Here is a 27,270-nt window from a genome sequence, read left to right as displayed (position 1 = left end):
CTTAAAAAACTAAAAGTTTAAATAAATTTGAATGGGCAACTTTTTCAACAGAAAAAATTCATTTTGAAATAAAAAGCCTTCTACAAAAGCCAAAAAGTTCATATTTAACGTACAAATCTAAAACTGGAAACTATCCTTATTGACGAACCAAACCCTAACCCTTAACTAACCCTAACCAACCCAAGCCTAATTTGACAACAGAACCAAGTTCTTGAACATCATATAGACAAGGATCTAGAGAGGATCTAGAGACTAGATATTATAGACAGAAAAAAGGGCTCTTTTTACAGGCGTTATTTTAAAAATTTGCAACATTCGCAAGGATTTTTATTTAAGTGAACGAGGACAGAGAGAAATACTTAGAGAAAAGAGCTGTAGAAAAAAGTAGATAAAATAATAGGCAAACAAGGCAAAATCCAAAGCGGAAAATTCTTGTCACAGTTCAATTGCATCTAAACTTGGGGTCTAACAGAGTGTAACGCGTTCTTATTAAAAAAAGTGTTGTGTTGGAAATTCGGGACGGCAAAGTTGGACAATTTGAAATTTAACTAGGAATAAACTAGAATTGATTCATCAGATAAATTTGAATCTGAGGGGAAGTTTCTTTTAAAAAAATCATTCTTCAGAAACAGCGGCTGCTTCAATTTCGCAGGAAACGACTTCTTCTGTCTCCAGAGTTTCCATCTCCGCCACCTAGAAATAAGTGATAAGAAATAATTCAAGAAAGATATTTTTTCTTACAGAGTCTGGCTCTCCTGTTCCATTTTCTTCTGTGGTACTTCGAGACATCTGGCGACCAAAGCCCTTGACTCCAGCTGCCTCAGGGCCCTAGTACATTTTTAAGCGGATTCGGTCAAAACTCGAAGAGAGTACCTTTGGCTGCCGAATAACCGGACTATCTTCCTTGCTCTCCGAGTTTCTAGAGAGCTTCATCTTCAGTCTCTCCGGCCGGGCGGGCGAGTCCTTCGACACCGGCTCTTTCGCAGTGATTTCCGTCTTTGGCGCTTTTTTGATAAGACGAATTCCAGCAGCGCAGGTGTTTCCAGAGCGTTTGTTGTGAATCACAGAGAATTTCACGACATCACCGACGCCCAAGTCTGCGATTGCCACATCAATGAGATTTGTTGCGTGGAAGAAGACGTTCTTGCTAAAGAAAGGAATCGACCTTATATCTTATTCGGATCTTTACCTGTCTCCTTCGCCTTCCTGGTAGTTGATGAATCCGTACTCGCCCTTGATCGACTCGATTGTAGATTGTTGCTGCTTCCGTTTTACTGAAACAAGACGATAAACTTTAAAATGCATAAAATCTTACATTGAACATTCACAGCTCGAATGTCGCCAGTTTTCTTGTGCGTCGCCAGCTGGAAGCAAACCGGATCATTTTGGTTGAAAGTGCGCTTTTCCGCCATGCTCGTCGAGGAAAATCGAACGGAGGAAAGTTCAGTTGTTCCTTCTGCCTCGGTGATGTCGATGACGCCACCGTATGATTGGTTTGATGATTTGAGCTCTTGTTTGACGATTCCGCTGAGGACCTGCGCGAGGGGGGAATGAAAGAGAATTCTTTGAGTAAAAGCTTTTTACCTGTTGCGAGACATCTTCATCAGCAGACAAGTCCTTCTTGGAAATCTTGATTCCGACGGCGCAAAGTTTGTTGTCCTTCAAATTCTCCGAGTACTCGACCGTGCTGCCAAGAGTAATCTGGTCCGATTCAGAAACGATTTCCGAGTAGTGGAAGAAAATCTCCTTGCAGTGATCTTCGGATTCGATGAAGCCGTAGCTGTCCTTCTTGAGAATGACAGTTCCGTAGCGAAGATCGCGCTTGAGCGAGCGAACTTCGACGGCGATTCGCTCGTCCGTTCGTTTGTTCTCGCGGATTCGGAAGGCAACGCTTTCGCCTTCTGCGAGATCGTCAAGAGCTTCTTCCATTTCGACGAGGTCGGGAAAAGCGTCCGACTTGATCGACTTCTCGCCGCAGATGACGCCGTTGTAGAGCTTAAAATCGTTGAACTACCAAAGTAAATTGTCAATAGAGATGCCCCCTTGGACTACAATCCATTGCATGATTACCTGATTAGATAGAGTGCTAAAATGGACAGATCCCTTTGGCAAGATCTTGATCCTGGTCGCGTGTAGCCGCGGCTTCGAGTTGACCATCGTGTCCGGCATGACCGTAAATTCAACCTCGTCGGACATTTTCACCCTGTGCTGAGCGTCGATTATTTCCGAGCAGTGAAAGAACATGCGATTTTCGCGCGATTGGCACTTGATGAATCCGAATCCTTCAAGAACTTTCACCGCCGCGACGATTCCAGTTTCGCGCTCTTCATTTTTCTCGGCTTTCGTGGCGTCAATGTCCAGTTGAATCGAAACTGCTCGCTTTGAATGATCCCGTCGATCAGTGGCGATCAAAAAGCGGACAATGTCGTTTTCCTGGACGGTGTAGGCGTTTCCGTCTCGATCGGCCTCGGCGAAAGCGTAAATTTTGCCGTCCGAAGTGCACTCGATTTTGCCTTCATCGCGCTTGTTTGTTGGAATCGTCAACAATCGACCAGAAAGGATCTTTTCCGAAATGTCGTCGAAAACAACGGAGCCGTCGGGAAGGAGGGTGACGTTGACAGCGACTTCCTTGTCCTTGCGATTCTCGATGGAGAATTCTACGTCGTTCCCGACTCGTAGATCTGGAACATCGGCAGCTACCTGAGAGTAGTGAAAGAAAATTTCCACGGCCACTTCCGCGCGCTTGATGAAACCGAACGAATCCTTCATTCCACTGACTCGTCCCCTGAAACGCTTCGGAGCTTGGGATCGCGCGACAACAGTAACTTTCTTTGCAGAAAGCGATTTCGTCCGTTTATTCGTGGAAATGAAGAACGACACTTCATCGTTTTTGAACAACGGTGTTTCCGGAACAACATCGTTGTAGAAAAAGGGGATGAAGAAGTACTCTCCACCGGTCGAGTAGGTCAACGAGCCCGGATGAGCTCTAGTAGGCGGCGCAGCGACGTAGCCACAAATTCTCTCTGGCGAAAGGGTTTCGTACTCAATTGTTCCTCGAGGAAGCCGGACAACTTTGGAAGCGACGACGCGACTGTTCCGATCGTCGATCATCATTTCGAACTCGACCTCGTCGTGGACGCGCAATGGCTCGTTCCCTCCGTTTTTGTACTGGGAAAAGTGGAAAAAAACGCGGCCTTTTCGATCCAGGACGTCGATGAAGCCGTACGAATTCATCATTTTTTCGACGGTTCCGAACATGCGTTGTCCTGGGCAAGGGATTCATTTCCGAAAAAAACTTGAATTTCGGTCTTTATTGCTCAGAAATCTCCCTTTCCTGGAATGAAATCGACGCTTTCAGGAACAAAATTCGGCTTTCGACCTTCGTTCATTTCATGTTCTGGATTCTGGTGGGAAGCTCGAAACTCCTGCCATTTGGACGGAGACGGGCCCCCATTGCCATTAGGACCGCCATTTGAGCGTCGGTTGTTTCGCGAGTGCTGGTGACCGCCGTTTCGATTCATGATTGTCGGATTCAGAATTGTTTTTTGGAGAGGGTGTTCCCTTTCGTGCGTTTAGCTTAGTTTTAAATAAATAGTTTGAAGATGCAATAAATGTTTTTCGTGTCTTCATAATGGTTTTTGATATTTTTATGAAACGGAGACTCTCCGTCGGAGAGATGTGGAAATGGGTCGGAAACCTGCGTGCGCAACTAAAAAGGCTTGAACGAAAGGCCGCATTTTGACTTCCTCTTATGGATCCCTGACTCAGGCTTTGAACGCAGATCATTGACACCAAATGCGAAATTTATACTAAAATCTCGAAATTTTTTCTATAAAAATTGTCTTTTTTGGCTATTCTATGCATTTTTCGGCCCAAATTTGCAGATTTCTAGGGAGAAATTTGCGATTTTCAAGACTGGACATGAAATTTTATCGAATAAAAAACCATTTTCTTGATAAAATTGATTCAGACAGGCGCACTTGATTAAAACTGCGTTACATTCTAAAAAATATTCATCATTTCTCGTTTTTCTTATCAAACTAGCTAAAATAGAATGCCTGTGAGTTACAGGCTGTTATAGAAAGTTCAATAAAACAGTCGAAGAAATTTTGCCGTTTTGAGATTCGACTTTGCCGCGCGACGTCCCGCTGGAGCCAATTGACGCGCGGCAAAATTACTCACTCGATTTCGGCGCCACTTTTCAAAAAAGTCGAAAAATCGAATCTCCGAAGCGCTCAAAGTCGCGAAAAAAGAAAGAAGGATGAGAGAAATAAAGAAGGAAATGGGCGATGAGCTTTCTCCGACGGATAAAATGACTGAACTTGCTCAAACGCTTGCATTAGATCAGGTATGTTTTCAAATTTGATTCTAGTAAAATAATTGTTACTTGAAATGAGGGGATTCCTCTTTCTTATCAAAATAGAGACAATTTATATAATTTTGAATCTCGATTCTTGCTAGAGAATCAAACACCCAGACTTAATTCGTTATTTCTAGACGACTCTAGAACGCGCTTGGAAAGTCTACAGTTCGGTTTCCGAAACCTTCACTCTCGAAGGCAGTTCCGACGTCTGGGCTGGCTGTGCAATATTCGCCGCCTGTTCAATGACAGTCAATACCTGTATGAACGGGCGGGAGATCAATGGAAACTGCATCTCGCTGATGAGCTTGCTCGACGAAGTCAACATTTCGCTCATTGATTTCATGAAGAAAATCAAACGCTGGTCGGAAATGGCGCAGTTGGGCGAAACTTTCAACGCGAAAATTGAGCAGTTGGAGAAGAACTTTTCTGGTAAGCAAAAAATTTTAGAAGACATTCCAGAATTCAATTTCTTTTCAGTGGTAACCGTCATCTACAAGAAATTCGCGCCAATCTTCACCGACGTCTTCCGAATAAACTGCTTCGCCACTCCCGGCCGACGAAAAGGAAAACGTCCACTTGGGCACGAGCAATTGAAAGAATTCACCTGGCTGCTCTTCATTCATACAAAGAGTCAATTTCCGAAAGTCGCTGGCGATCTGGTCAATTCGTATCATTTGCTCCTCGCCTCCGTCAATTTCGTCTTTCGAAATGTTTTCTTGCAGTCGAATTTGAAAGGTTTCATCAAGGACGAATTCGTCCCGGAAGGCGAAGAAATCTCCATCCTCGAAAAACTCTCCGAACGGCACCAAGGTCTTCTCGCCGACGCGCAGTGCATCAACGACCACTGGTTCGAGCCGCACATCGCGCAGCTCTACGAACAGGCGAAGTTTTCCTACGACGCGAATAGCGAGGAGGGAATCTGTGGCGCTTTCGAGGGGCAGTTCTACGAAACGAATATCAGAGAACTGAAGAACATGTACTCTGAGTTTGTTCTTCTCCGAGGGGACTTTGATGAGCAGATCTTTTTGAAGCCAGACGCAGACTCGAGCTTGGGCACACCGGTCAAGGGCTCTGCCGGGAATTCTGGCTCTTTAGACTCGGTAACTCTATCATTATTAAAAAAATCAAACCCTCTTTTTAGACATTTGGCGAAAATTCATCAACAATTGCTTTTGGAGCGAAAACACCTCTGACAAATCGTCGATATTTGGCGAAAACGCAAAGCACTGCCTCTCCCATCTCTCAGCATACCCGTGCTGTCCAGCAAATCAAAGATCTCATCAAAGAGAATGACTCCTCTGATATTCCAGGTAACTTTTCTTCGTTTTCTTTGAGAAAATGACATTTTTCTTTAGCGAGCTTGATGTCCCTCCTTGCTTCATGCGAGAAAGATCACTCTCGCTCCCTTCGAGATCTGGTTAACACCTCCTCCGAGACCATTCTAGAGAAGCTGAAGAAAGACAAGTCCCTGAGCGAGCGATTGGAAATCTCGAAGAAGCTCTTTTGGCGATTCCTCGAGTCCATTCTTTTGGAAGAACGAGACCGTCTTGGTAAAATCAGCGATTTGGGCTTCCTTCTTCAAAAACCAATCGTTGTCAAGTCGATTCTAGCTGTTTCGGTGGAGATTATTCTTTGGAGCTACTCCTCGCACGACAACTTTCAGCTGATTCTGAAGGCGTTGAGTATTGTAACAGGTTTTTTTTAAGTGTGCCCAAAAATGGTGGAGCGTTTTTGAAGGTGTTAGAGTCGAGATATTTCAATTCTCTCTTTTGGACCTTGTTGGGGAGGGTCTGTAGTGTGTTAAATAAGCTTTTGGTGTTATTTGCACCAGTGGAGGTGGAGTTATGACGTCACAAAGTTGAAGGCCCCCTTTTATAATGCATTTTTATGACGTCATAACTCCACCACCAGAATAGATATTGACACCAACTCTATCTCAAATTAGTAAACTAATACCCGGCTACATTCTGCAAGTTACAGATTGTAATTATATTAACCCAATCAAAAGTTACGAAAATTCTCGGGCACACTTAAAAAAAACCTGTTTGTGCCAATTGAGTTTTACAAGGTCATCGAGCTGATTTTGAGAGCTGATCTTGGTTCCGGTAAGTCTCTTCCTCCTAGCGCTGGCTCAGAAACTTGTGTAGAAACCTGAGTCAGGGTCCTAAACAAACTTCGCGAATCGCGGCTTCCTTTGAAAATATCTCTTTCAGTACCCTGACTCAGGTTTTTACATGGGTTAGGGTTAACCGAGTTCTTTGTCCTCTCCAGGCTTTCTAAAGTCGTTTTTTTTCAAGGTCTTCGTCTACCAAGAGACGTGGTCAAGCATCTGGCTGTGATCGAAGAGCGCATTCTCGAAGAACTAAGCTGGGAAAACAAATCGCCTCTTTGGAAAAACGACGATTTCGTCCCTCCCTGCGCCGATGTCACGACCCGCCGTAACGCCCAAGAACTGCCAAATTCTCCAGCTCAGCCGATGTCGCTTCGCCATTCCTTTGCCTCGCCGATCAAAGCCTCCGTCAAACGGAAATTATTCGACGATGATCCGAAGAGCGATGACCCAAAAGAAAGTCCTGTTGAAAATTTAGTGGACAAAGTGGTTGACGCGAAGATAGTCTCAAAGCGCAGCTCGATGCATCTTTTCTACAGAAAAATTTACCTCCTCGTTACAAGAAGAATCCAACACATTTCACAGTTAGTTGAAAATGAGAGGGTGAAATTATGATTCATTTTAGGCGGCTGCGGCTTTCAAAGCAAATTACCGAATACATTTTTAACGTTTTCGAACACTGTCTGACGAAGAAACGAGAAATGTTTCTCGATCGACATGTCGACCAGGTGATTTGTTGCCGCTCTTCTTGTATTAATCGTTTACTCAGATCATCCTCTGCTGCGTCTACATCGTCGGCAAAGTGTCCAACCCTCGAAACGAAATCAAGTTCATGGAAATCCTCTCTGCCTACCGATACCAGCCTCAATGCAAGAGCAGGGTAAAACACTCCTCTTAAAACACTCCTTTTCATCCCTTTCTAGGTCTATCGCAGCGTCAGAACCGCCTCAACTTCGGCCAAAACCTCTGAGCGGGGCGACATTACAAAGTTCTACAACGCCGTTTTTGCCCCTCTTGTCGGGACTTTTACGACGGAGCTGATCAGGCAAGCTGGATTTAATGCTGGAGTTCCTCTTTCTCCCCTACCGGTGAGTTTTTCAACCCTGACCATTTTTCTGACCGATTTTGTTCAGATGAGCACTTCTTCTCCCAGGCGATTGAGTTCCAAACACTCGATTTTCATCTCTCCCGCAAAGGTTAAAAATCATTCCCCTTCCCCCATTTTCATCCTAATCATTTTCTAGTGCAAGCGAATCCCACTCACTCCGGAATCAATCCACGTCGGCAAGAAGATCGAGTTTTTAATGAACCAAAGTCCGAATCGCCGCTCCGAATTCAGCTCAATCAACGAGATGATTTCGGGCGTCACAGGCTCGGCGAAACGAAAACGCGGATTCGAATACAATTCTACTTCCGGAGTCACGATCGGACCTGGCCTTTCCAAACGTCTCTCCTGTCTTCGTGATGAAGGATGCATGACCAAAACGCCCTGAAAAACCAATTCTTGTCGTTTACGAAATGACCCGTCAAAATCACTTCTCAATTGGAATTACTGTAATTCTAGAAACAGACTGTCTTATTATTAATAAACTCGAACATTGTGAAAACCTCTTCGCCAATTTTCTTGCAAAAATGAAACATTTTTCGAGAATCGGCCAATCTGGAAGTATGGGTCTCCTCTTCTTAGGCCCCACCAACCAATCACTAGCCTCTTCCTCACGTTGTTCATTCCACCGGAGATAAAAACGCAGGAAGGTCAAGTTTTTGAACGAAAAATGGATGCTGGAGAGAAAAAGACCGCGATTCCAAAGGATTTTATAAAGCACCTAGCAGACCAGTCCATTTTCAAATGGGATGGAGTCGTTCCCCCTTGTTGGAAAATCGAGATTACGGAGACGGGAGTCACTGTAAGAGAGGGACCAGTGTTACAAATGGCTAAACTTGAGTTTAGGCTTTTATACAGTGGAAAAATAACGAGAAAACAGAAAAGAAGAAGGAGTCAAAGAAAAGGTAATTTTGAACTAAAGCCTCATTTTTTCAATTCTCCTTTTTAGAAAATACGATCAGATTTCAAAAGGTCAAAAAACTTCGGAAAGAAGCGCGTCGAAAAGTTTACCAGAAGAGACGGAAGAGATTATCGTAAAAGAAGAACCTGCTGATGAGTTCTACACGGGGGAAGAAAAAATTGAGGAGATAAAAAACGAATTCGACGGGTCTTCTCAATTTATTTCAATTGATATTCCGAGTCCGAGTTCGCTCGAAGCGTTGGTTTACAAAAACGGTTCTCTTACGAGACTGATGGCAATACGGGAAGGTAATCGTTAAAATTTTTTCAGCTGAATTTATTTTCTGAAAAGAGATTGATCGAGGGTTGAATCTGTCGAAAGTTATCCGGAGATTGATGAACATCGTTTTTGCGAAAGAAGAGCTGCTGGTAGAGAGCATCAAGTAAAGAGCAGATTTTCTTTTCTTTTTGTTAATTTTTCTTTTTAGGGATGTCAACTCTGAGAAGATTGAAATGATCGTCAAAGAAGCACAACGCTGGTACAACTGCAGATCGACTGAAGTTCGCCAAAGTAAGTTTTCTTGAAAATTGAACACAAAATCCGTTTTTTAGTTATTTCTTTCCGACTGTCGGAAATTCGAAAAACGAACTATGGCAAATTTACCAGATCGAATGGAGTTACAATTGATGATTTACGAAGAATGCAACAGCCTTTCAGGACCATTCTGCCAAAACCTGAGCCGATTTTTCAAGAAGAAGCGACAGTTACTGAGCTCGATTGATCAAAATATCGAATAAAAGAATGAGAAAATTGAAGATTTTGAGGCAAATTTTATTCCTTGAAAAATGAATTTTTATGCAAAGAAAAGAGGTCGGATCTCTTGTTTTCTGAACTCCTTCCTGCAGTGCGGGCAGGTTCCGACGAATCCGTAGGGCATCATTTGCAGCGCGCAGGAATAGCACATGCAGTGGCCGCAGGGAGTCAAACACGACATTTTGTGATTTTCGTTGTCGAAATAGTTTTGGCAGATGTTGCAACTCGACATGGCTTCGCTATTTGCCTTGGAAAAAGAGGTGAAATGGATGCTCTCCTGGAAAGTCTTACCTGTGCTTCAATGACCTGGACCTTCAGTTTTTCGATTTCAAGTTTGAGTTCTTCTTGTTCTTCAAGCCCAGGAAGAGTTTCCTCCGTGCTCACAAGCTTTTTATCCAAAGCTAAGTGAAGGAGAATCTTCTTTCGCTCTACGCTTTGGACTTCCTTCAAATTGTGATCGAAGAATTTTCCGAGAACGTCTTTGAGCGTCACTATTTTTTCTTCATGCTGTTTTTTTGCATCCTGAATTTCTAAAAAATCGCTGTTGACTCCAAAATTTTGAATTTTTTACCAGATTCGAGAATTGTTTTGCTCATGTTCGTTTTTTTCAATTCCTCGTCCACTTTGTTCTTCGCTTCTTTGAGCTCTTCGATCGTCTTTTCTCGTTTTTCGATGATGTCGATGAAGTACAAATTGTCATCGCTAGAGATTTTAATTAATAAGAAACACGAGGAATTTACTTGAGGCGAACATTTTCTGCTTCAAGGGCTCTTTTTTCTTCTAGTCGGAGAAGATTTGTTTCGCCAGCATGTGACCTAGAATTGGATTGAAAAAATTGCTCGACAGAAAAAGCCCTAGAAGAATGATCATTTTCAATCTTTCCTGAGTCCCTTGATTTCTTCTGCTTTCTTTTTCATCATTTCTTCTTTCTCCTTTATTTGCTGATTCAGTTTTCTGACGGATTCTTGATGATCTTTTTCCGCCCTCACCAGCGAGTTTTTCAATTCGCTGATCTTATGTTCCAAATTTCTTTGCTCCCTCGGAGACATAGAAGACTGAGGTAGCGATTGACTCTGTTTCAAGGGCGTTTTCGGCATTTGAGCAGCTTCTTCGGAGAGCTGTTTCTTGAGGCTTTCGTTTTGGGAGAGAAGTTGAGCGACAAAGACTTCGGTTTCTTCTCTTGATGAAAAATCGACACCAGATGCGCGGAGGGATTTTTGTCGCTCGTGGTCTTGACTTGATTTGTGCCTTCGGATGGTAGTTGGGGAAGGGCCTTTTCAGCGGATTTATAAAGTTTCTCAGAAAAAAAAAGCTGACGCGGATCGAAAATCCGATCCTGTTATCTCCACTTGCGGTTGTTCAACCCTCGAAATCGGTGGAGTCGCGCTTCTGTCCCTTATTCTCTGAAGCTGATCCTGAATTTTCGAGCTCTTTGAATTAGGCAAGCTTTGCGACATGTTTGCCTCCGACAGCGCGCTGTGGAGCTTTTTGTACTTTTCCGGCATCTTGGGACTGTTGTTCAGCGAAGACGGGAGTTCAGCGATTTTTCGTATTGCCTGAAATTTAGGAAATTTCTCGGCGAAGATGATTGGAGAGAGGATTCGTTTGAAAGGGCGGAGAATTCGATCGAGACTTTCTTCAATGTCAGTTTCGACGAGCTGTTTTGTGATGTAAAGTCCGATGAATGTTTTGGCATCCAAAGTCTGCACCCTCATTGCGGTGATCGAGTGGAAATCGTTTGGAGAAATTTTGTCGACGAAAATTTTCAAAATTTGATGAATCTTTTCACTGTCGTTTTCAGCCTCTAGAATGGCGATTTTCTTGAACCAGGAAGAATCATTCGGCTCTCCATCTCCATTTATCAGAAAAACCCCAAGTGATAAATCCGCGGAAACGATGTGTTCCTTGATGTCAGAATTTTTATACGACTTGAGTTTTTGACTCCAGGATTCATTTCTTTCCAGCGCTAGAATTCTCCATTGTTTCGGGTCTTTCTTCACTTGCGCTTTTTGGGTCGCGTTGTCAACAATTTCCCAGCCGTGAATTTTCATGAAATTCGCAAAAGTCTTCATCGTGAAATTTTCCTCCTTCGAAAGATCGAGCATTTTGCTCAACTCGTTGAACCTCTCTGCTCGTTGTTCTTTGCTGACTTTGTCCATCAAAATCGCCAGGCGGTCGAATCCTTCTGAGACCTTTACGCACAGGCCGGATATTTTTTGCCCGATTTCGTTGTTTGAGCTGACAAGAATGCCGATTAGTTTCTCCCAGCGGTCATCAAGCGCTTCTCTTTTGCTTTTCGGGCAGTCGACGACGTACCACTGCATCGTTACTTCCATAGCATCTTGAATCACCTCTTGAATACTTTTCGGCAAGTAGGTAAGCTGCGATCCAGTCTGAATCGAAGAAGGAGAGCATTTCTGGACTCTTTCGCAGCGTTGCTCAAATGCGACATTTTTCGTCGACTTGAATTTTCAGATAAATTTTGGCTGAAAAAGTTGAAAAATACCTTGATCAAGCTAAATTCCCACGCCATTATCTCTCTCTGAGCCTGACCAACGAGCAGCCATTAGGCCGAAAGCGATAATCCTGACTGAGCAACTAATCAGTACTGAATTTATTTTGACTTCGATGAAGAAATTTACACAGCAAACTTTTTTTTTGACTGAAAAAGGGCGAGTTTGTCATCATTGATGCAATATTTTTTTAATTTTGGTTTGTAGCAAGTTTGTTCCAAATTGACTTTTTACGTCGTCATTAAAAAATTCGACGTTTTCAAAACGTAGCTCTCCGCATAGGAAATCCTTCAGGAAAAAGCTAAAGAAACATCTGGTTGAGTTTTTTTTTTCATTTCCTGAAACGTCGAAACGTCACGAACCGTACAACCGAAACAATGGAAAACTTTCGCACCTGAATCCGACGTAGCTTTTCGTTAATTCTTTGGGATCGCTGTAAAATGCATAATTAAACGGGTTTTTGAATAAATACAACTTTCCGCTGGCCAAAAGCTCAAAACAAGCACAAAATAAAATAAAGCAAAAGAAAATAGAAAAAGCGAAAATGATTTTTTTGAGAATTCTCTTCGTTGTCTTCAATCTAACCGCAGCCAGATCGCTGAGCCGAAACTGGAATGAAATGAGAAACACAAGTTTAAACTCGCGAAACATGCAATTTCTCCGCGAAAAATTTCAAGAACCTGGTCTCCGCCGAGTTGTCATGGATGAGATTCATCAACGAAGACTCGGAAATGTCCGATCTTTCCGGCGACAAATGCATCTTATGGAACGAAGATCGCCGGAATTTTACGACTATCGTTACTGATTTACTTACTGTATTTTTGTTTGTTGCTGTAATTACTAATGTTTGTAATATTTTGCACATTTTTGAGAAATAAAAAAATTTCTGCAAAAAAATTTGTTTTTTTTTCATTTTATTTTTTTTTCCTTTTTAATTTTGGCAAAGTTCATTTTTTGTCAACTTCAGCAAAAGAAAATCAAAAATTCTTTTCAAATATCAAAACCAGAATATGCTCTTTTGCGCGGCGAAATTATCACTTAGAAAATCAAAAACTTGCAAATAAAAGTTCAAGTCAATGATTTATTTCTTTTTACTACTCTTTCCACTTCTTGTCAGAGCAAATCCTTACCAATACCCTTACGGATACGGCAACGATGAAGAGAACTATATGACGAGTTATTACTCAACAGAAGAGACCAGCACAACAACGTCGTATTACAGTCGTTTTCCATCTTTAGAGCGTTTTTCGGATGACAAGGGTTGACCAAAACGCTCTTAAGTTGGAAAATTTATGATCAAACTAGGATAACAGTGGGAAAAAATGACGCTAATAATGCATAAAATGAGCTCTTTTCAAAACTCTTACAATGTATCCGAGGTCATTTTTGCCCATTTATGGTAAAATTTTTACGATTCTTTAATCAGGGTCAATGATTATACCTAAAAAGAAGCGGAAAAAACATCTTTTTAAATGAATTTTTAAGGTTTAAATAAACATTATTATGATTATAAATTAAAAATGAACAAAAACGCTCTAAAGTTGGATTTTTTGCAGATGACAAAATATGAAAAATATTGGCAAAAACGCTCTTAAGTTGGGCGCTCTTAAGATGGAAAACCACGGTACTCGACTTCTGGGACGTTGATTTTCGGAGTGGAAGGCTTCGAAGTTTGTCCTGACTGCAAAAATGGAACTTGCAATGAGAATTTTGAATGCGACTGCTTTGGAGATTGGACGGGAGAACTTTGCGACGAAGATCCGTGTTCTTGGGTTCCGTGTAGAAACGATGGAATTTGTACGGTGAATAACGTGACTTTTGATTGCGCCTGTACTGAAGGATATTATGGAGGCAGGGATTCTTAACTAAGATAGAAAAAGGGGCAAAAATTAGGGGTGGCATCAGGAACCGACCAAATATTGCGTGGGCGGCTTTACGGCTTCTGATTGGTCGGTAAGCCGAATTCAGGCTTCTGATTGGTTGAAAATTTCAACGCAAATTTGTCGGGATTTTTCTGTCCGTTCCTGAAACAGGGGCTAAAATAAGACCGAATTAGTCGATTAAGAATCCTCATAAAGATCGATGCGAAATCACACCTTGCCACATTGCCGGAGGAATGGAAATCCCAGACTCTACAAATCGCTACCGATCAGAAACAATGATGCTCGACGAGAGATTTCAAGAAGAGTTTATTCTTGGTAATAAAGCAATCGCTGGTCCTTGTCTGCACGGGGGCATTTGCGTCAACGATCCGCCAGCGGGTTATTTTTGCCTTTGCTGGGGCTTGGAAGGTGTTCACTGTGAAATAACGCCTTGTACAACAGATGAGCCTTGCCAACATAATGGAACATGTACAACTCCGCCTAGAACGACGGATTACGAATGTTCCTGTCAAGACGGTTATTCTGGAGAAGATTGCGAAATAACGCCCTGCTCGTCGAATCCATGCGCCGATCCGTTTGTCTGTTCGCTCGATGGGCCGAATTTCAATTGCGTCTGTCCCGATGGTTTTACAGGAGCGAACTGTGATGAAGTCGTGACAACAACAACGATATCGATGTCTTCAAGCTCTCAACCAGCCCCTTCAACGACAGCAGCTCCGCCAGAAATGGGGTCAACAACTTCTCCTGGAATAGCTTCTACAACGTCACCGGGAGCTGTTTCTTCGACTTCGGCGGTTGTCTCCTCCACTACTGGCAGTGCTTCGTCAACAACAGGAGGTGCATCGTCAACAACGATTCCAGCAATTTCATGAGAGGATATTTCATTTCCACAAAAATTCTTGTTTCGGATAAAAATTCTAGTTTTAATTTTCAATATCCTTTTTTATCTACAACAGGAATTATCTCCTCGACATCCAATACAATATCTTCAACCTCAAACTCAATATCTTCAACGACAAGCTCGATTTCTACAGCTCCTCCTGCTTCCGGAATTCCACCACTTTTCGACTGGATCGCCTGGCGACTTGGAGCGAATTTTCAGCCAGATGTCGTAAATGATCTTCTCGGAGCATATGGTTGCGCCAGTCGCGGATTCCCGAATGATCCTTTTGGCCTCGGATCGGGAAGACCAGTTGATGGAGTGGACAAGGTCTTGCTCAGATGGAAGAAATGCATCAGATGTGCGATGAGCGTGGAGTTTGATGGAAGGACACAAGTTCCGGATTACATTTGGCCGGCGAATGAAATCTGCGGTAGGCTCAATGTGCGTATCTTTTTTAAATGAAATTTCTAGAAATGGGCGGCTTGGAGGAGGAAATTTGTGAATGCGACAAACAGGTCGCTACGGCGCTCCTTGAATTTCAAGATTCAAATGGGGAACTCCAAGCTCCAAACAACAATTTCGATCTTTCACAATGCTTCAGAGGCCCCGGAGATGGCGATGGAGGCGACGGAGACAAGGAGGAATTTTGCTGCAAGAAAAGAGATGGAGCTTTTCAGATGTACAACGCGAATAGATTTTGCTGCGAGTTTGAAAATTTACAAGTCGCCGGGTCTTGCGTTTTTGATGAAGGAGTCATTTATCGACCAGAATTTTTCGTATGAAAAATCGTGAATAAATACTGTATAGACTTTGTATATGCTTGATTGTTCAAAAAATGAAAACGCGCAGAGCTATTTATTTTATCTTCATTGGTCAGTGATTGAAAAGGGCGAGTACAAAAGTCAAGAAACAAGCAGAAATAGCAGCAGCGCTAGAAGTAGTGGTCACTTCTGGTGATTCAGTCGGTTCTGGCGATCCGGTCGTTACTGGGGATTCAGTCGAGTCTGGCCATTCTGGATTCTCTCCGGGAGTGAAGATAATTTTGAACTCTTCAGTCATTGGAAGTTCCAGTTCGGCGGAAACAATCAATCGTCCGTTGGTTTCTTGTCTCCAGGACATGGAGTCAATGCCAGCAATGGCACCATTGTAGTCGATCGAGATTCCACTGATGCTTTCTTCAAGGCCGTTGATTTCGAGCGACTCAAACTGGAGCGTGATGGTTTCGCCAGAGTTTTTGTGGGTTTCTTCCTTGATTGCAGATTTTTCAACAGTGGATGTCAGGGTGTTGTCAGCGAAGGAGAAGGTAATGAGACTTTTCTTGTGCTAGCTTTTAGTTTCTCGCTTCATATTTTTGGCGCTAGAATTCTTACATAAGATTACGCAAAAATGATTCGAAGTTAAGTTCGCACTTTTCCTGTACTGCTCCGTTCCGATCGGGTCAATATTTGTTCCCTGGTCCCAGTAAAGCTCGCCCGAAGCAGAGAACTCCTTGTCCAAAGAAACGATCAGGCCAAGCGGGTTCATTCGCGAATCCATCGTCGTGAGCGCATCGAGTGGATGCTGAGTGGGGATGATCTTGCCTCCTCGGAGATGAATGGGGATGAAGTCGAGTGGGGCGTCGAGTTTTTGGTTGCCGGTTTCGACCTCGTTTCCAGTGTAGTAGTCGAACCAGCGGTCTTCGGGGAAATAAGCATCCACAGTGGTTGTATCTTTTGGGCGTAAGGAAAAATTTGTAGGCGGATAATAATATTGAATACATGAAAGAAAGGGATGGTGTCTGGAACCGACAAACAAATTTCGACAAAATTTGCGTGGGCGGCTACTCGGCTGGTGATTGGCCGGTTTTCCGAATCTAGGCTTCTGATTGGTTGAAAATTTCCACGCAAAATTTGTCGAAATTTTAACCAATCAGAAGCCCGGATTTGGCACATCGGCCAATCATCAGCCAATCAGCCGCCCACGCAAATTTTGTCGAAATTTTTTGTCGGCTCCTGACGCCAACCCGAAATTAAGATGTTTTTTCCTCACAATTTCCTTCAGTCAAAACGGGCGAGATCAAAATTCCATCGGCCCACATCATCTGTTCATCGATAGTATGCGTTGTCTTGTCCTCTGGCCAGTTCGCAAACAGGGGCCGGATGACAGTATCGCCGAAGACGGAAGCTCGGTACATAAGAGTATACAAATAAGGAAGCAGGCGGTATCGATGCTGAAGGATGTCTCGGGTCATTGCGGCGAATTCCTCGCCCCAAACGGCCGGGTCTTGTTGTCGGTTGTAATTACCATTGTGATTTCTAAAAAATTTATAAAGTCGAATTTTTATATTTTGTTAACTTACCTTGAGTATGGGAAAAACGCGCCCAATTGAGTCCATCTTGAGCAAAGTTGCTCAGTCGCATTATTGAAGAAGCCGCAAATGTCAGGTCCCGTGTAGGAAAAGCCGTAAAGTGAAAAGTCCATCGAGCCGATCATTTGACCCTTGATATGATCCCATTGAGATTTATTGTCGCCAAGCCAGTGGCCGACTGTTCGCTGGGCTCCTGGGAAGGTGGATCGAGAAACGACCATGCATCGCTCTCCTGTGGCGAGTTCGCACGCGTCAAGGGTTGGTTGTCCTTCGGAATAGCTTTTTGGGGGGTCGGGATGATGAAATCAAAAATGAAAATGGGTCAGTACTGAAAATGTCACGAATGTCACGAAAGTCACGACTGTCACGAAAAATGTCACGAAAAAGAAACATATTTTCGTGACATTCGTGACACTCGTGACATTCCTGACACTCGTGACATTCCTGACACTCGTGACATTCGTGACATTCGTGACATTCGTGACATTTTCAGCACTGTTGTGAAAATGAGAAAGAAAAAGACCTTATTGTCAATAAGTTATTGAGTTTAACAGTGTTTTTTTATTATAGGACTCAAGTATCATTACGTAATAAAAACAGCCCCTATTTGAAAATTTTCCGATAGTTGGCCGACTACATTTTTATTTGCCAAGGGATTTCCTTTGTCAAATCTCGCTACTTTCCTATCACGCGATCTGGGCAAGACCGCTCAAATAATAATTATTCTACTTGACATTTATAAGTGGTTTCTGCAACCCCTTGCCCATAAAGACTGTGCAAATTGAAGTGCAACTCCTTGTCGTTGCCAGTTTTTGGATTGGTTTGAAGGCCATCCATGCAGATGGTTTTCTGGAATAGAATGTTGGCATCTTTGTCGTTTCGAGCTTCTTCGATAGAAACCGGCACGTAGGGTGGGAAATTCCATTTGTTCTTTGCGCAGCCTTCTTCCCACTGGTTCTCGCCATCTGGTCCCGGCTCTCCAGCGTCGAAATTGGTTGGTTCATTCATGTCGATCCAGATTCCATCGAAAGAAAGGCCGTTTGGAGCGCCCTCGAATCCTTCCCGGAATCGGACGATTTCATCCGACCACCACTTTTGGGCGGATTCTCGGAAAAAGTCGGGAAAAGCTGTGGCAGAATGGTTGTACTGAAGTTCGAAAATCCAATCTTAAATTATTTTTTAGATTTTTAAGGGATGAATTCCTTCACCGTCTCCTTCAACGACGTTCGATCGATCGGGGTACTGTCCTGGCAAAAATGGCCAAACCTTGCCGAGGAGAATTTCTTCATTGTGGCCATCTTCCTTTCCATACTTGATGAAAGCGTTTTGTTCAACTCCTCTTGTGTAGGTTGGATAGTCTTTGCCCTCGTCTTGCCACGCAAGTTCGCCTTTTTCTTCAGCCGAGATGGCTGGATCGATGATGAGGATCCATCGCATGTTGCTTTCGGTCTGAGTTTTGGTCATGAAATCCGGAAGATCGGGATAATTTGTCATGTCGAGGGTAAAATCCAGCTGGCGATCCATGTAGTCAATGTCGACGTATTGAATATCCTGAGGAATTCCGAGCTGTTGATTTCGCTCAACGAGATCGATGACTTCCTGAGTGTTCTGGTATCCCCATCGGCAAAGTTGGAATCCGAGCGACCAGTAAGGGAAGAGGTAGGATCGTCCGATGACACTTGTGTATTGCCTCGTGACATCTTCGGGGCTAGGGCCGGAAAAGACGAAAAAGTCCAATTGCCCACCGATAGCTCGGAAGGTCAGAGTGGCTTCTGGGGTCTTGGCGACGTCCATCGGATGAGCGTTGAAGAACAGCAAGCCGCTGGCGAGTCCGGTGTCCTCGAGAGCGAGAGAATAAGGTTGATGCCCGTAGAGATTTCTGTCGAACTCGACGCTTTCATCTCGCGCCCAAACTCCTTGGGTTACGTAATCGATATCATTCTGGATCTTGCTGTGCATAGTTTCGCCAAAGCCGTAAATGTTGTTTGCCCGGCGAGTGGTGATCTGGAGGAACTGATCGTAGTAGATCAACGGGCCATCGGCGGTGTTGAAGAGATCCGTTCCGTCCTTTCGAGTCACGGAAATGGAAAATGGCTCGTTTTCCTTCGAAACAGTGACGTCGTAGTTTTCGCTAGAATCGACCATTTCTTCGGGGGAATCAAGAACAGCTGGGGGCTCGAAACGGGTGTCGTTTTCGTCAGTGATGCGGATTCGGACATAAGTTTCGTATTTTTCGATGATAAGCTATTCTAATTTTTGAAAAAGAGAATTTTCGAAATTCGCGAAAATTTTCGCGAACTTCGAAATTTTCGCGAACTTCGAAATTTTCGATTTTTCCATTATCATAAATTTTTTCAAAAATTTTCCTGAAGCTTTTCAATGGCCGGTTCAGCAAATTCTTTACCCTCAAATCGATTTTTCTGGGCGTCTTTATGAAGAGAAAGACTGTATCTTTCCGACTTGTCATTTGAGCCATTTGAAGTCATTTGCTTGCCCATTGTGTAATGCTTGTAGTCAGCAGGGTAGGTGCATTTTGGAAACTTCGTTTCTGCCGGATTCGCGGTCCATGTGCATTTTCGCTCTCTGCAGAGGTTTTCGTGATCTTTGGCAGTAAGACCGAGTTTGTCCAGAGAGCCTTCTGGAGCACAATCGATAAAAGGACCGTCTTGCGCTAGAACGCAAGAAAGAAAAGCTGCGGACAGCTTCATTTTCTCTCTCTTTGAGTCTATTTGACCTCGAAATCCCCCGAGCGAGTTCCTTTTATCGGCAAACTTTTCTGGTTAATCTTTAAGCATCACGAGGGGAAAGTTAGCCGATGCTGTAATATTTGACTGGCTGTTACTGTTCAAAGAGTTCGGCAAGCGGAGATTGTAAAAAGGGCAATTTGCACTGCAAAGACGGCGGAATGGCTTTCTTAGAAAAGAACTTTTATGGGACTTTCTTACGGATAAAACGCGGATAAAAAGAAATTTCGTCATTTATACTGTCTAAAAAGAACAGTAATAGACATTTAACCAAACAATAAAACAAAGATATTCCCGAAAAATCCTTTTTTTTTCAAGAATTTTTCATCCATCATCCCTTTTTTGGGACTTACTGGATAAAACTCACTTTATTTTGCCCTGAGGCTTTTCCAGCCATTTTTTCAAAATAACAAAACTCAGGAAAAAATACTAAAAAATGAAGATTCACTGCCTTTTGCCATTTTTAGCAGCGTCTCAAGAATTCGATGAAGATTTTTCTGGGTCTGTCAGACTCGAAGCTCCAGCGCTAGATTCTGAGGAGGGGGGAAATTGGCATATTGCGCCGCATTTACTTTGCGATGCTTGTCGGATTATTTCAATGGAGATTAATAAGAGAATCACTAGTGAAATCAACAAGGTAAATTTTGAAATTTAACAGTTCAAAAGAAGTTCTTCAAAAAAATGTTTCAGTTTCCATCAGTCAAAAGCGGTAAAAAGGAGCTATCCGAAGATCGAGTTCTTGAAATCATAGAAGAAATTTGCGATGATCCAAAAACTTTCAAAGACGCAGGACTCAAAGTTATTGATGGAGTTCAGGAACGGCTTCTCATCCTCATTCTTTCTTCTGTTTAGTATTGAATCAGAAGCCCTTGAAAAGAGAATAAGCGCGCCAGGGTACGAAACAGTGCAAGTTCCCGGAGTAACGCAAGGTGGAATGATGTGGCCCCATCGCTTCAAAATCAAGTGCAATCAAATGGTCGAAGAAAACTTTGAAGATGAATGGGAAATCTACAAATATGTTCGTCAGAATCCATCAGGGCTGATTTACAAAATCTGTTATCAAGACGAAAAAGCGGACTGCATGAGATATCCTGTCTCTTCTGTTGCTCAAAATAAAGACGAATTATAGGCTCTTTCCACTATCAGTGGAATGCTTTATTTATCTTTCAAACTGCAAGCGTGTTGATATTTATATAAGTTTTTACATTGTCTTCTTGTTCTTCATTCGCGCAAAGAGTTTCATCAGAAAGCGCGCTCGTTAGATTTGTAATTTGATTTGACCGGCTGATCGCGGCATCTATAAATGCATTCCTCCTAAAATAAATGAATTAGTACGCATCGAATTCCCGGAATGAACCTTTCTCTTCGAGGAAGTTCTTCAGTCCGATCGCTCCTCAAAATTTTCGAATAGTCTCTTTGCTGAGGTTTTCGGCTATCCGGATCGGCCATTCTCACGCATCGCAGAGGCTGAAAATGGTTCAACAAGGATTCAGCTTTTCATTTTTTACCCAAATAACAAAGTAGATATAGACAAAAATGAGGGCGATATAAATGATGAAGTGCATAATTCTTCCTTGATGCTGGAGATTTTGACCGACGTAAAGGACAGATTTTGAGCTTTCGATTCTGATAACAAATAGCATTGTTAGGTACCATGGACCCCAGAGAAAACTGTAGATGATTGTATCAAGGTAGGCGTACTGAAGGGTGTTCTTGGTCATTCCCTCATATTATACAATATAATTTATATTATATTATGAAAAAATCAATGAATACATTCCTTAACAATCGTTTCTTGAAGTTTCAGATGCTTGGGCTTTTTTGAACTTGTTCTGGAAGCATCTTCGTTATCAACTGGTCCGTGGGGAGTTCCAAAAATGCTCGAGTTGACATTTCCATAACCCGCCGGTGACATCCAATCTCGCGATCTCACACTTCTTTGTCCCCTTATTTTGCACTTGCTTTGCTGACGTCTTGACGTAATCCACAGACAGGCGCAAAGGAACAATTCTGCAGCGACTTATGAAGGGGTGGAAAGGTCTTAATTTATAGGAAAATTAACCTGGAAGAATATACATGCAGAGGGCAAGTGCGATGAGAAATTGATAGTTCAGTAGCTTCCAGCCTGGAATCATTGATTGGGAAACACACCAAGCTCGCGCACCGAAATGATCTTCGTGTTTTATCAGTTTTGCTTATCACAGTTTTATTTGCATGATTTGATGACTAATAAAAACACTTAAATTCGAGGATAAAAGCAGGAATGCCCCCGGGGACACTCTGGACATTTGGGACATTTCGGGACATTTCGGGACATTTGGGGACATTCGGGGACATTTGAGGAAATTTGAGGACATTTGGGGACGTTTGAGGACATTCGAGGACATTCGAGGACATTCGGGGACATTTGGGGACATTTGGGGATATTCGGGGACATTTGACGACATTTGAGGACAGTTGGGGACATAACAACCGTCCAACTAAGATCAACTGTTTCCTGACATAAACCTAGGCAACCCAAAAGCGAAAGGTGTCACAAGCATAAGTGCAATCATAAATCGTCTGTTTTTTGGACTGAATAATATTCCATCTGATTTGATTTTTAATAACTAGCATCGAAAATCAATTCAGAGTTTGAAAGATAAATCTTGCAAGTTCAAATTGAAGATTGATCTGCTTTCTTTCTTTTTTAGTTGCGGTTTTTGAGTGATGATCCATCTTTTCTTGTCTTTGTCTGTGAAACTCTGACCTAGTTACCAGATGCAGAACATTAGGAGTTATGTAACCATTCGTTACATTTCAAATCCAAGCCTGTATTTTCTCGATTTGTTGTAGGTATTGCGCTTGAGGGGATTTGTCATGCCAAAGAGACGATCAGCGGTCATCAACAACATCGCCATAATTGCAGTAGCTTTGATCCCAAATGACAACGTGATTTAACAATGTTCCTTTTTGCCTGAGATTTTGTCAGATTGGTCACTTTCCTGCTGTGACGTCTTTCATCGACTTGAAGAGCTTGCAGGTCACAAGGCCAAATTTCCATTCTTGAGTTATCAAAAACGTTATTTCACCAGGTGCTTTTTTGGGCTTTCAAATTTTTACTGAGAGGGGATGGATTTCATCCTCCTCAGGGACCGACAAAAAATTCCGACAAATTTTACGTGGAAATTTTTAACCAATCAGAAGCCTGGATTCGTCAAACCGGCCAATCAGCAGCTGAAAAGCCGCCCACGCAATATTTGTCGACATTTTTCTGTCGATTCATGGCACCAACCCATCAATATCTTCTGTATTAGGCGGACTGTAATTCCAGATTGGGACTCAGAAAAATACTCATTAGAAAATGTTTCTTGAATATGCCAGAAGTCATTTCAGAACAGTACATTACAGTATCTTTTCAGCCGAGAAAGACGGGTTCATGTACTGTCATAGACCCCTTCTGACATCATAATGAAGCCCGTCCCTACAAGAATGATATAGAAGATCTGCGCAATACAGCTTGTCAGTAAGAATATTCCAGTAATGCTCCATTCTTTCTTCCTTTGAAATGTTTTCTGAAAATAATCCGATAACGCTTTCCGAGATTATTACTATGTTTCGCGCATGCACGAGTTAGAATTGAATTACAAAAGTTGAATATGGGTTATGTGATTGCTGAGCTGTGGGAAACAGTGTTAAAAAAGTTGATGAAATTATTGGGAAAAATAGGTTTTCCAAGATTTTCAATTAAAATTTACCTCTTTCAAAGAAAGCCGGGAAAAGCCCTAAAACTTTGTTCATGAAACTTTTCCTCTTGTCCTTATTATGTAATACGTTCTATCGAAACCGAGTATGCCAGATACTGACAAATGGTATAAATGAACCGCTTGACATTCATCTGGAAATGCGTAATTGAGTTACCTGGCGTCCCATTTTGAACAGAACTTGGAGGAAGATAAAGTGCAGGACCACGGCCACGATTGAAAGAACGCCAACAAGACATGCTGAAAACGTAATTTAACAGAAAGACTAAATGGATTTTCGGACGGAGCAGCTTTTTAATCTGAAAAAAATCCGCGAGTTCATCAGTCACCCGAAAGTATTTCTGTAGATTCTCCACTTGTTAGTAACCCTTTCTTAAAGCAATCATAGTTTAATCAGGGTCAGTTTATCGCAGATAAAAGTTAAATTATCTCCCGACCCTAAATCTTAAGCAAATTCTAATAACATACCGATTAGTTAGTGGCCTTCGATCAAAAATTCCGTTAAAAAATTTCGAAAATTTTAATGTTAGCTTCCATGAAAATAGATGACATGTGAATTTTGAGTTTCCGAAATAAAATAAGGGTGTCATTATGTTAAATTTACAAGAAAAAAGGGTTGACCTCCTGACTTGAAGGTACAAACAAAAATTTGTACAAATTTTGCAGTGGCGGCTTTTCGGATACTTATTGGCCGGTTTGTCGAATCCAGACTTCTTTTTGGTTGAAAATTTCTACGCTAAATTCGCCATGCGGCAATTCTTGATATCACAATATTTTTTTTAACCCTAACCCTTACCCTAAGGCCAACCGAAGTTCAAATATAATTTTCATGTAGAAGAATTTCTATCCTTCAAAAACCCTAACCCTAACCTGTAACAATTTCGACTATCTTCATATCTGCATCAGTAGGGAACATTTTTCGCTAATTCCTAGCTATATCTCTATCAGTAAAGTAGTTTTCTTTCCTATCATCAGATATTCAGCCTTCTCATCTTGCAAAAAATGCTTCAGTTGTTTTTGAAAAATATGCTATTCAGAAGTAATGCCGAACGGGATGGCGCATAGCTTCCATACTTTTTCGCATCAACTCGTTTCAGTTCGTTTTTCGTCGTTCAGCGCCCTCAATTAACGAAATAACATTATCAAAAAAAAGGGAATCCATCAATAATATTCTCGGCAGCTAATTGCGTGTAATTGATGTTTTGGCAGAGCTTTTAAGAATTTTATCTTATCAAAAATTAATGATTTGTTTTGATTATTTATCACCAAATTTGGAAAAAGAAAAAGGTTTTCTTCAAAAAATATATTTTATTTTTCTCAGAAAAAAAAATCTTTTTTACAAAAAATAATTTTTTATTTCTCAAAAGAAATTTTTTTTCTCAAAAAATAATTTAATTTTCTCAAAATAATATTCTATTCATTATATATTATTATTTCATAAACTATTATTTTTTCTCAAAAAAATATTTTATTTATGAACTTATAAATTGTCCTTGAGAAAGCATCAGAAACTAGAGCGTGTCGTCTGAGGCGTGATGACCGCTTCTTGACAGGTGAAAAGCTTGAAATACACATCTGTCTTAATTTTCATCATTTTCTTTCTCTTGACGAGGTTTTGTAAAGAGATTGAGGCAGATATGTCAAGAACGAGTTTCAATAAAAATAACGCTGTGGAGGACGTTTCCAAAAGACAAATCGCGCTGTTATTCGGTAATTGCCTCAAGAGACCAGAAATAATTGAGATTTTCGGAAATAATTTTCTGTCCACTAGACAATCTGGAGCAAACAGATCAGCTTCGAAGATGCGAGAAACGAATCAAGGGCCTTCAGCGGCAGACAGGTCTTTGGGGCAGGGAAGTATTCGCTGTCGACGAGATCATCAATGACCGGCGAAATGAGATTCGAAGTCTTGACAGGTTATTTCTTCAACAATTACTTTCTTGTTTCTGATAAATTTGAACGCCTCGTGATGAACGAGTTATTAAATTATTCTAAACTTTTCGAATAAGATGGCTTGCTGATATGTTAAATCGTCCAGACATCGATCAGCTTAATGCCGACTTTTCCGACGCGAGTCAGTGCCAAAAGTGGTCTTCATCGCTTCGATACATGGATGAAATTCAGGTAAAGAGGTTGATCTAGGGATCTAGCGAACTAGAGGTTGTCTTGGCTTTCGCTAGAGACAAGTCAGTTGAGTTTTCTTTTGTAGAATGACGTAAAGCAACGAAAAGCCGAGGCAAAACGAGCTGAAGAAGAGAGGAAAGCACAGGAACTGGCTGAACTTGAAGCTGCTCAAATGAGATTGAAATCATAGTTTTCTTTTCCCGAAATAAATATGCTCTTACCGAATCATGCATAAGAATTGCGAAATTGTATTATGAGCTTCTCCAACAGCCGGCTATATAAAAGGCCGCTAAGCATGTTTATTAAGCTGTCATTAGAATCCCCGTCAGGTAGAACTCAGCCCTCTCTTTGTCAGTTTATCTTGCTATTTTTATCAAGCGAAAACGCTTTTGTCTGCAGGATGACGTGAGTTTGCAGAAAGAAAGAGAGTTGGAACGAGTTCGTGAATGTAGTTTATTTATTACATGCTTTCTCGCAGTACAAATCCTTTACTGAGCGTTGATCCAGTTCTTGTAAATGGCGACGTCAGTGTAGACACCGGGGTACTTGGCCTCCGCACATCCGATTCCCCAAGAAGTGGCGCCGACCATCTGGTTGTTGTAGACAACTGGTCCGCCGGAGTCACCCTGGCAAGCGTCTTTGCCGCCGACGTCGAGGATACCAGCGCAGAACATACCGCTGAGGATGGAGCCGTTGTAGTGGCTTCGGTCGTTGCAGATCGAGTTGCGGATGATGTTGACGTTGACGCACTTGAGCTCAGAGGGGTAGTTGGCGATGATGCCGGTGGAGGTGTTGCCCCAGCCGCAGACGCGGACGTTGGCGCCGTGGGGCATCCATTCTCGGTTCTGGGCAGCTAACAAAGAGGAGATTTTCAATTCAGAAGTGGAAAAAATGGCGTACCTGGGAGACTCATGTACTTGACAGCAGAAGTAGAAGAGAAGGATCCAGACCATTTGAGAACTGCAATGTCATTTTGCTGGTTTCGGCTGTTGTAGTTTGGATGTCGGACGAAGCTGGAGACGGATTTCTTCTGCTGAGTGCTCTCATTCTGCTTGATGTTGTGAGCTCCAGCGACGGCGGTGACGCTGGTCTGGTAGCAGTGGGCAGCTGTGATACCCTTGGAAAGGGTGCCACCGAGGGAACCGCCGCAGAAGTGGCTGCCGCTTCGCTGGAGGGAGAGAATGTAGGGCTGAGAGTGGGGAGAAGCAGTCGAGCCACCGATGATGACCGGCACTGGCTGGAGGGCACTGGCGGCAGCGACGAGACCAAAAGCGAACTATAGAATTTAGGTCAATTATTGAACTTTATAAGTTGCCTTTTGCAAGCAAGTATATTGATTTTTTCGAAAATGTTACCTTCATTTTCTTCTCAAAAATGATAATGCGAGAAATAAACTTACCTATCCGGCGTTAGTTTCGCATCTTGAGTTCTTCCCACGGAATACTGAGACATTCTGCATCTGACGAAAGACCCCGCCCTATTTTGTTTACGCCAGTTCGAGATTTCCCTTGAATTTTTAAATGAATAAGTAATTATGTTAGTCCTTATTATATTACGGGATTCCTCCCGCGTGGTTTCCGGAAGTTTCTAAACAATAAAAAATCGGCTGATTTCCTTCAAATTGGTCTCGAATTCAATTTGATGCACCAGCGGGGAAATGTCGAATTATGAATAAGTAGAAATTCTGCTGCATATGACATTATTGATAAGTCTTTTCGACCGCTTTTTTGGTTCATTAGAA

The 27,270-nt window shown here is 42.3% G+C and overlaps 9 protein-coding genes across 9 annotated transcripts; 5 read left to right on the top strand and 4 right to left on the bottom strand.

Moving 5' to 3' along the window:
* Window positions 1-314: 314 nt before the first annotated feature.
* LOC145699311 (cold shock domain-containing protein E1-like) lies at window positions 315-3,289 on the bottom strand. The gene is made up of 7 exons (XM_081776582.1): window positions 2,071-3,289; window positions 1,585-1,995; window positions 1,316-1,535; window positions 1,190-1,274; window positions 874-1,147; window positions 742-828; window positions 315-693 (listed from the first exon to the last, which is right to left on the bottom strand). The coding sequence occupies exons 1-7, from the start codon at window positions 3,256-3,258 to the stop codon at window positions 616-618; spliced, it is 2,343 nt and encodes a 780-aa protein (XP_081632708.1). The 5' UTR covers window positions 3,259-3,289; the 3' UTR covers window positions 315-615.
* An 892-nt stretch (window positions 3,290-4,181) lies between these two features.
* Window positions 4,182-8,074, top strand: LOC145699300 (retinoblastoma-like protein 1). Its single transcript, XM_081776573.1, has 12 exons — window positions 4,182-4,348; window positions 4,498-4,792; window positions 4,841-5,463; window positions 5,505-5,673; window positions 5,719-6,052; window positions 6,413-6,468; window positions 6,661-7,057; window positions 7,099-7,201; window positions 7,243-7,353; window positions 7,397-7,561; window positions 7,607-7,669; window positions 7,718-8,074. Exons 1-12 carry the CDS (start codon window positions 4,262-4,264, stop codon window positions 7,964-7,966), a joined length of 2,652 nt encoding a protein of 883 aa, XP_081632699.1. The 5' UTR covers window positions 4,182-4,261; the 3' UTR covers window positions 7,967-8,074.
* A 9-nt stretch (window positions 8,075-8,083) lies between these two features.
* Window positions 8,084-9,260, top strand: LOC145704750 (uncharacterized). Its single transcript, XM_081782223.1, has 6 exons — window positions 8,084-8,380; window positions 8,425-8,483; window positions 8,528-8,787; window positions 8,831-8,921; window positions 8,967-9,049; window positions 9,091-9,260. The coding sequence occupies exons 1-6, from the start codon at window positions 8,249-8,251 to the stop codon at window positions 9,258-9,260; spliced, it is 795 nt and encodes a 264-aa protein (XP_081638349.1). The 5' UTR covers window positions 8,084-8,248.
* A 72-nt stretch (window positions 9,261-9,332) lies between these two features.
* Window positions 9,333-10,223, bottom strand: LOC145699406 (uncharacterized). The gene is made up of 4 exons (XM_081776682.1): window positions 10,033-10,223; window positions 9,864-9,994; window positions 9,584-9,822; window positions 9,333-9,539 (listed from the first exon to the last, which is right to left on the bottom strand). Exons 2-4 carry the CDS (start codon window positions 9,886-9,888, stop codon window positions 9,333-9,335), a joined length of 471 nt encoding a protein of 156 aa, XP_081632808.1. The 5' UTR covers window positions 9,889-9,994; window positions 10,033-10,223.
* Window positions 10,224-12,877: 2,654 nt separating this feature from the next.
* On the top strand, window positions 12,878-15,334 carry LOC145699396 (uncharacterized). The gene is made up of 3 exons (XM_081776670.1): window positions 12,878-13,656; window positions 13,884-15,001; window positions 15,043-15,334. Exon 2 carries the CDS (start codon window positions 13,922-13,924, stop codon window positions 14,558-14,560), a length of 639 nt encoding a protein of 212 aa, XP_081632796.1. The 5' UTR covers window positions 12,878-13,656; window positions 13,884-13,921; the 3' UTR covers window positions 14,561-15,001; window positions 15,043-15,334.
* Window positions 15,335-15,444: 110 nt separating this feature from the next.
* LOC145704698 (maltase-glucoamylase-like) lies at window positions 15,445-19,626 on the bottom strand. Its single transcript, XM_081782171.1, has 7 exons — window positions 19,303-19,626; window positions 18,127-19,162; window positions 17,682-18,084; window positions 16,910-17,197; window positions 16,600-16,865; window positions 15,952-16,280; window positions 15,445-15,894 (listed from the first exon to the last, which is right to left on the bottom strand). The coding sequence occupies exons 1-7, from the start codon at window positions 19,624-19,626 to the stop codon at window positions 15,445-15,447; spliced, it is 3,096 nt and encodes a 1,031-aa protein (XP_081638297.1).
* Window positions 19,627-20,108: 482 nt separating this feature from the next.
* LOC145704687 (uncharacterized) lies at window positions 20,109-20,791 on the top strand. Its single transcript, XM_081782161.1, has 3 exons — window positions 20,109-20,299; window positions 20,353-20,483; window positions 20,542-20,791. The coding sequence occupies exons 1-3, from the start codon at window positions 20,261-20,263 to the stop codon at window positions 20,789-20,791; spliced, it is 420 nt and encodes a 139-aa protein (XP_081638287.1). The 5' UTR covers window positions 20,109-20,260.
* A 4,228-nt stretch (window positions 20,792-25,019) lies between these two features.
* On the top strand, window positions 25,020-25,748 carry LOC145699417 (uncharacterized). Its single transcript, XM_081776694.1, has 4 exons — window positions 25,020-25,115; window positions 25,177-25,321; window positions 25,415-25,529; window positions 25,615-25,748. The coding sequence occupies exons 1-4, from the start codon at window positions 25,043-25,045 to the stop codon at window positions 25,717-25,719; spliced, it is 438 nt and encodes a 145-aa protein (XP_081632820.1). The 5' UTR covers window positions 25,020-25,042; the 3' UTR covers window positions 25,720-25,748.
* Window positions 25,749-25,968: 220 nt separating this feature from the next.
* LOC145699364 (trypsin-3-like) lies at window positions 25,969-26,890 on the bottom strand. The gene is made up of 3 exons (XM_081776639.1): window positions 26,885-26,890; window positions 26,430-26,805; window positions 25,969-26,382 (listed from the first exon to the last, which is right to left on the bottom strand). The coding sequence occupies exons 1-3, from the start codon at window positions 26,888-26,890 to the stop codon at window positions 26,018-26,020; spliced, it is 747 nt and encodes a 248-aa protein (XP_081632765.1). The 3' UTR covers window positions 25,969-26,017.
* Window positions 26,891-27,270: the final 380 nt, after the last annotated feature.

Source organism: Oikopleura dioica, chromosome 1 (assembly GCF_907165135.1).
Source record: "Oikopleura dioica chromosome 1, OKI2018_I68_1.0, whole genome shotgun sequence".
NCBI lineage: Eukaryota > Metazoa > Chordata > Appendicularia > Copelata > Oikopleuridae > Oikopleura > Oikopleura dioica.
Note: the sequence above shows the minus strand (reverse complement) of the source record. Positions and strands in the feature narration are given on the sequence as shown.

What these genes read in the sequence shown, in the direction of transcription:
- LOC145699417 (XM_081776694.1), top strand. Translation starts at nt 25,043, where the DNA reads ATGTCAAGAACGAGTTTCAATAAAAATAACGCTGTGGAGGACGTTTCC. An exon ending in ACAAATCGCGCTGTTATTCG is followed by an intron (nt 25,116 to 25,176) that starts GTAATTGCCTCA and finishes TCTGTCCACTAG; the next exon opens with ACAATCTGGAGCAAACAGAT. An exon ending in GATACATGGATGAAATTCAG is followed by an intron (nt 25,530 to 25,614) that starts GTAAAGAGGTTG and finishes TTTCTTTTGTAG; the next exon opens with AATGACGTAAAGCAACGAAA.
- LOC145699406 (XM_081776682.1), bottom strand. Translation starts at nt 9,888, where the DNA reads ATGAGCAAAACAATTCTCGAATCTG. An exon ending in CAAAACAATTCTCGAATCTG is followed by an intron (nt 9,823 to 9,863) that starts GTAAAAAATTCA and finishes GCGATTTTTTAG; the next exon opens with AAATTCAGGATGCAAAAAAA. An exon ending in TCCAGGTCATTGAAGCACAG is followed by an intron (nt 9,540 to 9,583) that starts GTAAGACTTTCC and finishes TCTTTTTCCAAG; the next exon opens with GCAAATAGCGAAGCCATGTC.
- LOC145699364 (XM_081776639.1), bottom strand. An exon ending in CAAGTACATGAGTCTCCCAG is followed by an intron (nt 26,383 to 26,429) that starts GTACGCCATTTT and finishes CCTCTTTGTTAG; the next exon opens with CTGCCCAGAACCGAGAATGG.
- LOC145704698 (XM_081782171.1), bottom strand. Translation starts at nt 19,626, where the DNA reads ATGAAGCTGTCCGCAGCTTTTCTTTCTTGCGTTCTAGCGCAAGACGGT. An exon ending in GCGTTTTTCCCATACTCAAG is followed by an intron (nt 16,866 to 16,909) that starts GTAAGTTAACAA and finishes TAAATTTTTTAG; the next exon opens with AAATCACAATGGTAATTACA. An exon ending in TAACTTCGAATCATTTTTGC is followed by an intron (nt 15,895 to 15,951) that starts GTAATCTTATGT and finishes ACTAAAAGCTAG; the next exon opens with CACAAGAAAAGTCTCATTAC.
- LOC145699300 (XM_081776573.1), top strand. Translation starts at nt 4,262, where the DNA reads ATGAGAGAAATAAAGAAGGAAATGGGCGATGAGCTTTCTCCGACGGAT. An exon ending in TTCCTCTTTCTCCCCTACCG is followed by an intron (nt 7,562 to 7,606) that starts GTGAGTTTTTCA and finishes GATTTTGTTCAG; the next exon opens with ATGAGCACTTCTTCTCCCAG. An exon ending in TTTTCATCTCTCCCGCAAAG is followed by an intron (nt 7,670 to 7,717) that starts GTTAAAAATCAT and finishes ATCATTTTCTAG; the next exon opens with TGCAAGCGAATCCCACTCAC.
- LOC145704750 (XM_081782223.1), top strand. Translation starts at nt 8,249, where the DNA reads ATGGATGCTGGAGAGAAAAAGACCGCGATTCCAAAGGATTTTATAAAG. An exon ending in AAGAAGGAGTCAAAGAAAAG is followed by an intron (nt 8,484 to 8,527) that starts GTAATTTTGAAC and finishes TCTCCTTTTTAG; the next exon opens with AAAATACGATCAGATTTCAA. An exon ending in ACTGATGGCAATACGGGAAG is followed by an intron (nt 8,788 to 8,830) that starts GTAATCGTTAAA and finishes TTTTCTGAAAAG; the next exon opens with AGATTGATCGAGGGTTGAAT.
- LOC145699396 (XM_081776670.1), top strand. Translation starts at nt 13,922, where the DNA reads ATGGAAATCCCAGACTCTACAAATCGCTACCGATCAGAAACAATGATG.
- LOC145704687 (XM_081782161.1), top strand. Translation starts at nt 20,261, where the DNA reads ATGGAGATTAATAAGAGAATCACTAGTGAAATCAACAAG. An exon ending in TCACTAGTGAAATCAACAAG is followed by an intron (nt 20,300 to 20,352) that starts GTAAATTTTGAA and finishes AAAATGTTTCAG; the next exon opens with TTTCCATCAGTCAAAAGCGG. An exon ending in ATTGATGGAGTTCAGGAACG is followed by an intron (nt 20,484 to 20,541) that starts GCTTCTCATCCT and finishes CCTTGAAAAGAG; the next exon opens with AATAAGCGCGCCAGGGTACG.
- LOC145699311 (XM_081776582.1), bottom strand. Translation starts at nt 3,258, where the DNA reads ATGTTCGGAACCGTCGAAAAAATGATGAATTCGTACGGCTTCATCGAC. An exon ending in CGGTTATTCGGCAGCCAAAG is followed by an intron (nt 829 to 873) that starts GTACTCTCTTCG and finishes AAAATGTACTAG; the next exon opens with GGCCCTGAGGCAGCTGGAGT. An exon ending in GAACAGGAGAGCCAGACTCT is followed by an intron (nt 694 to 741) that starts GTAAGAAAAAAT and finishes ACTTATTTCTAG; the next exon opens with GTGGCGGAGATGGAAACTCT.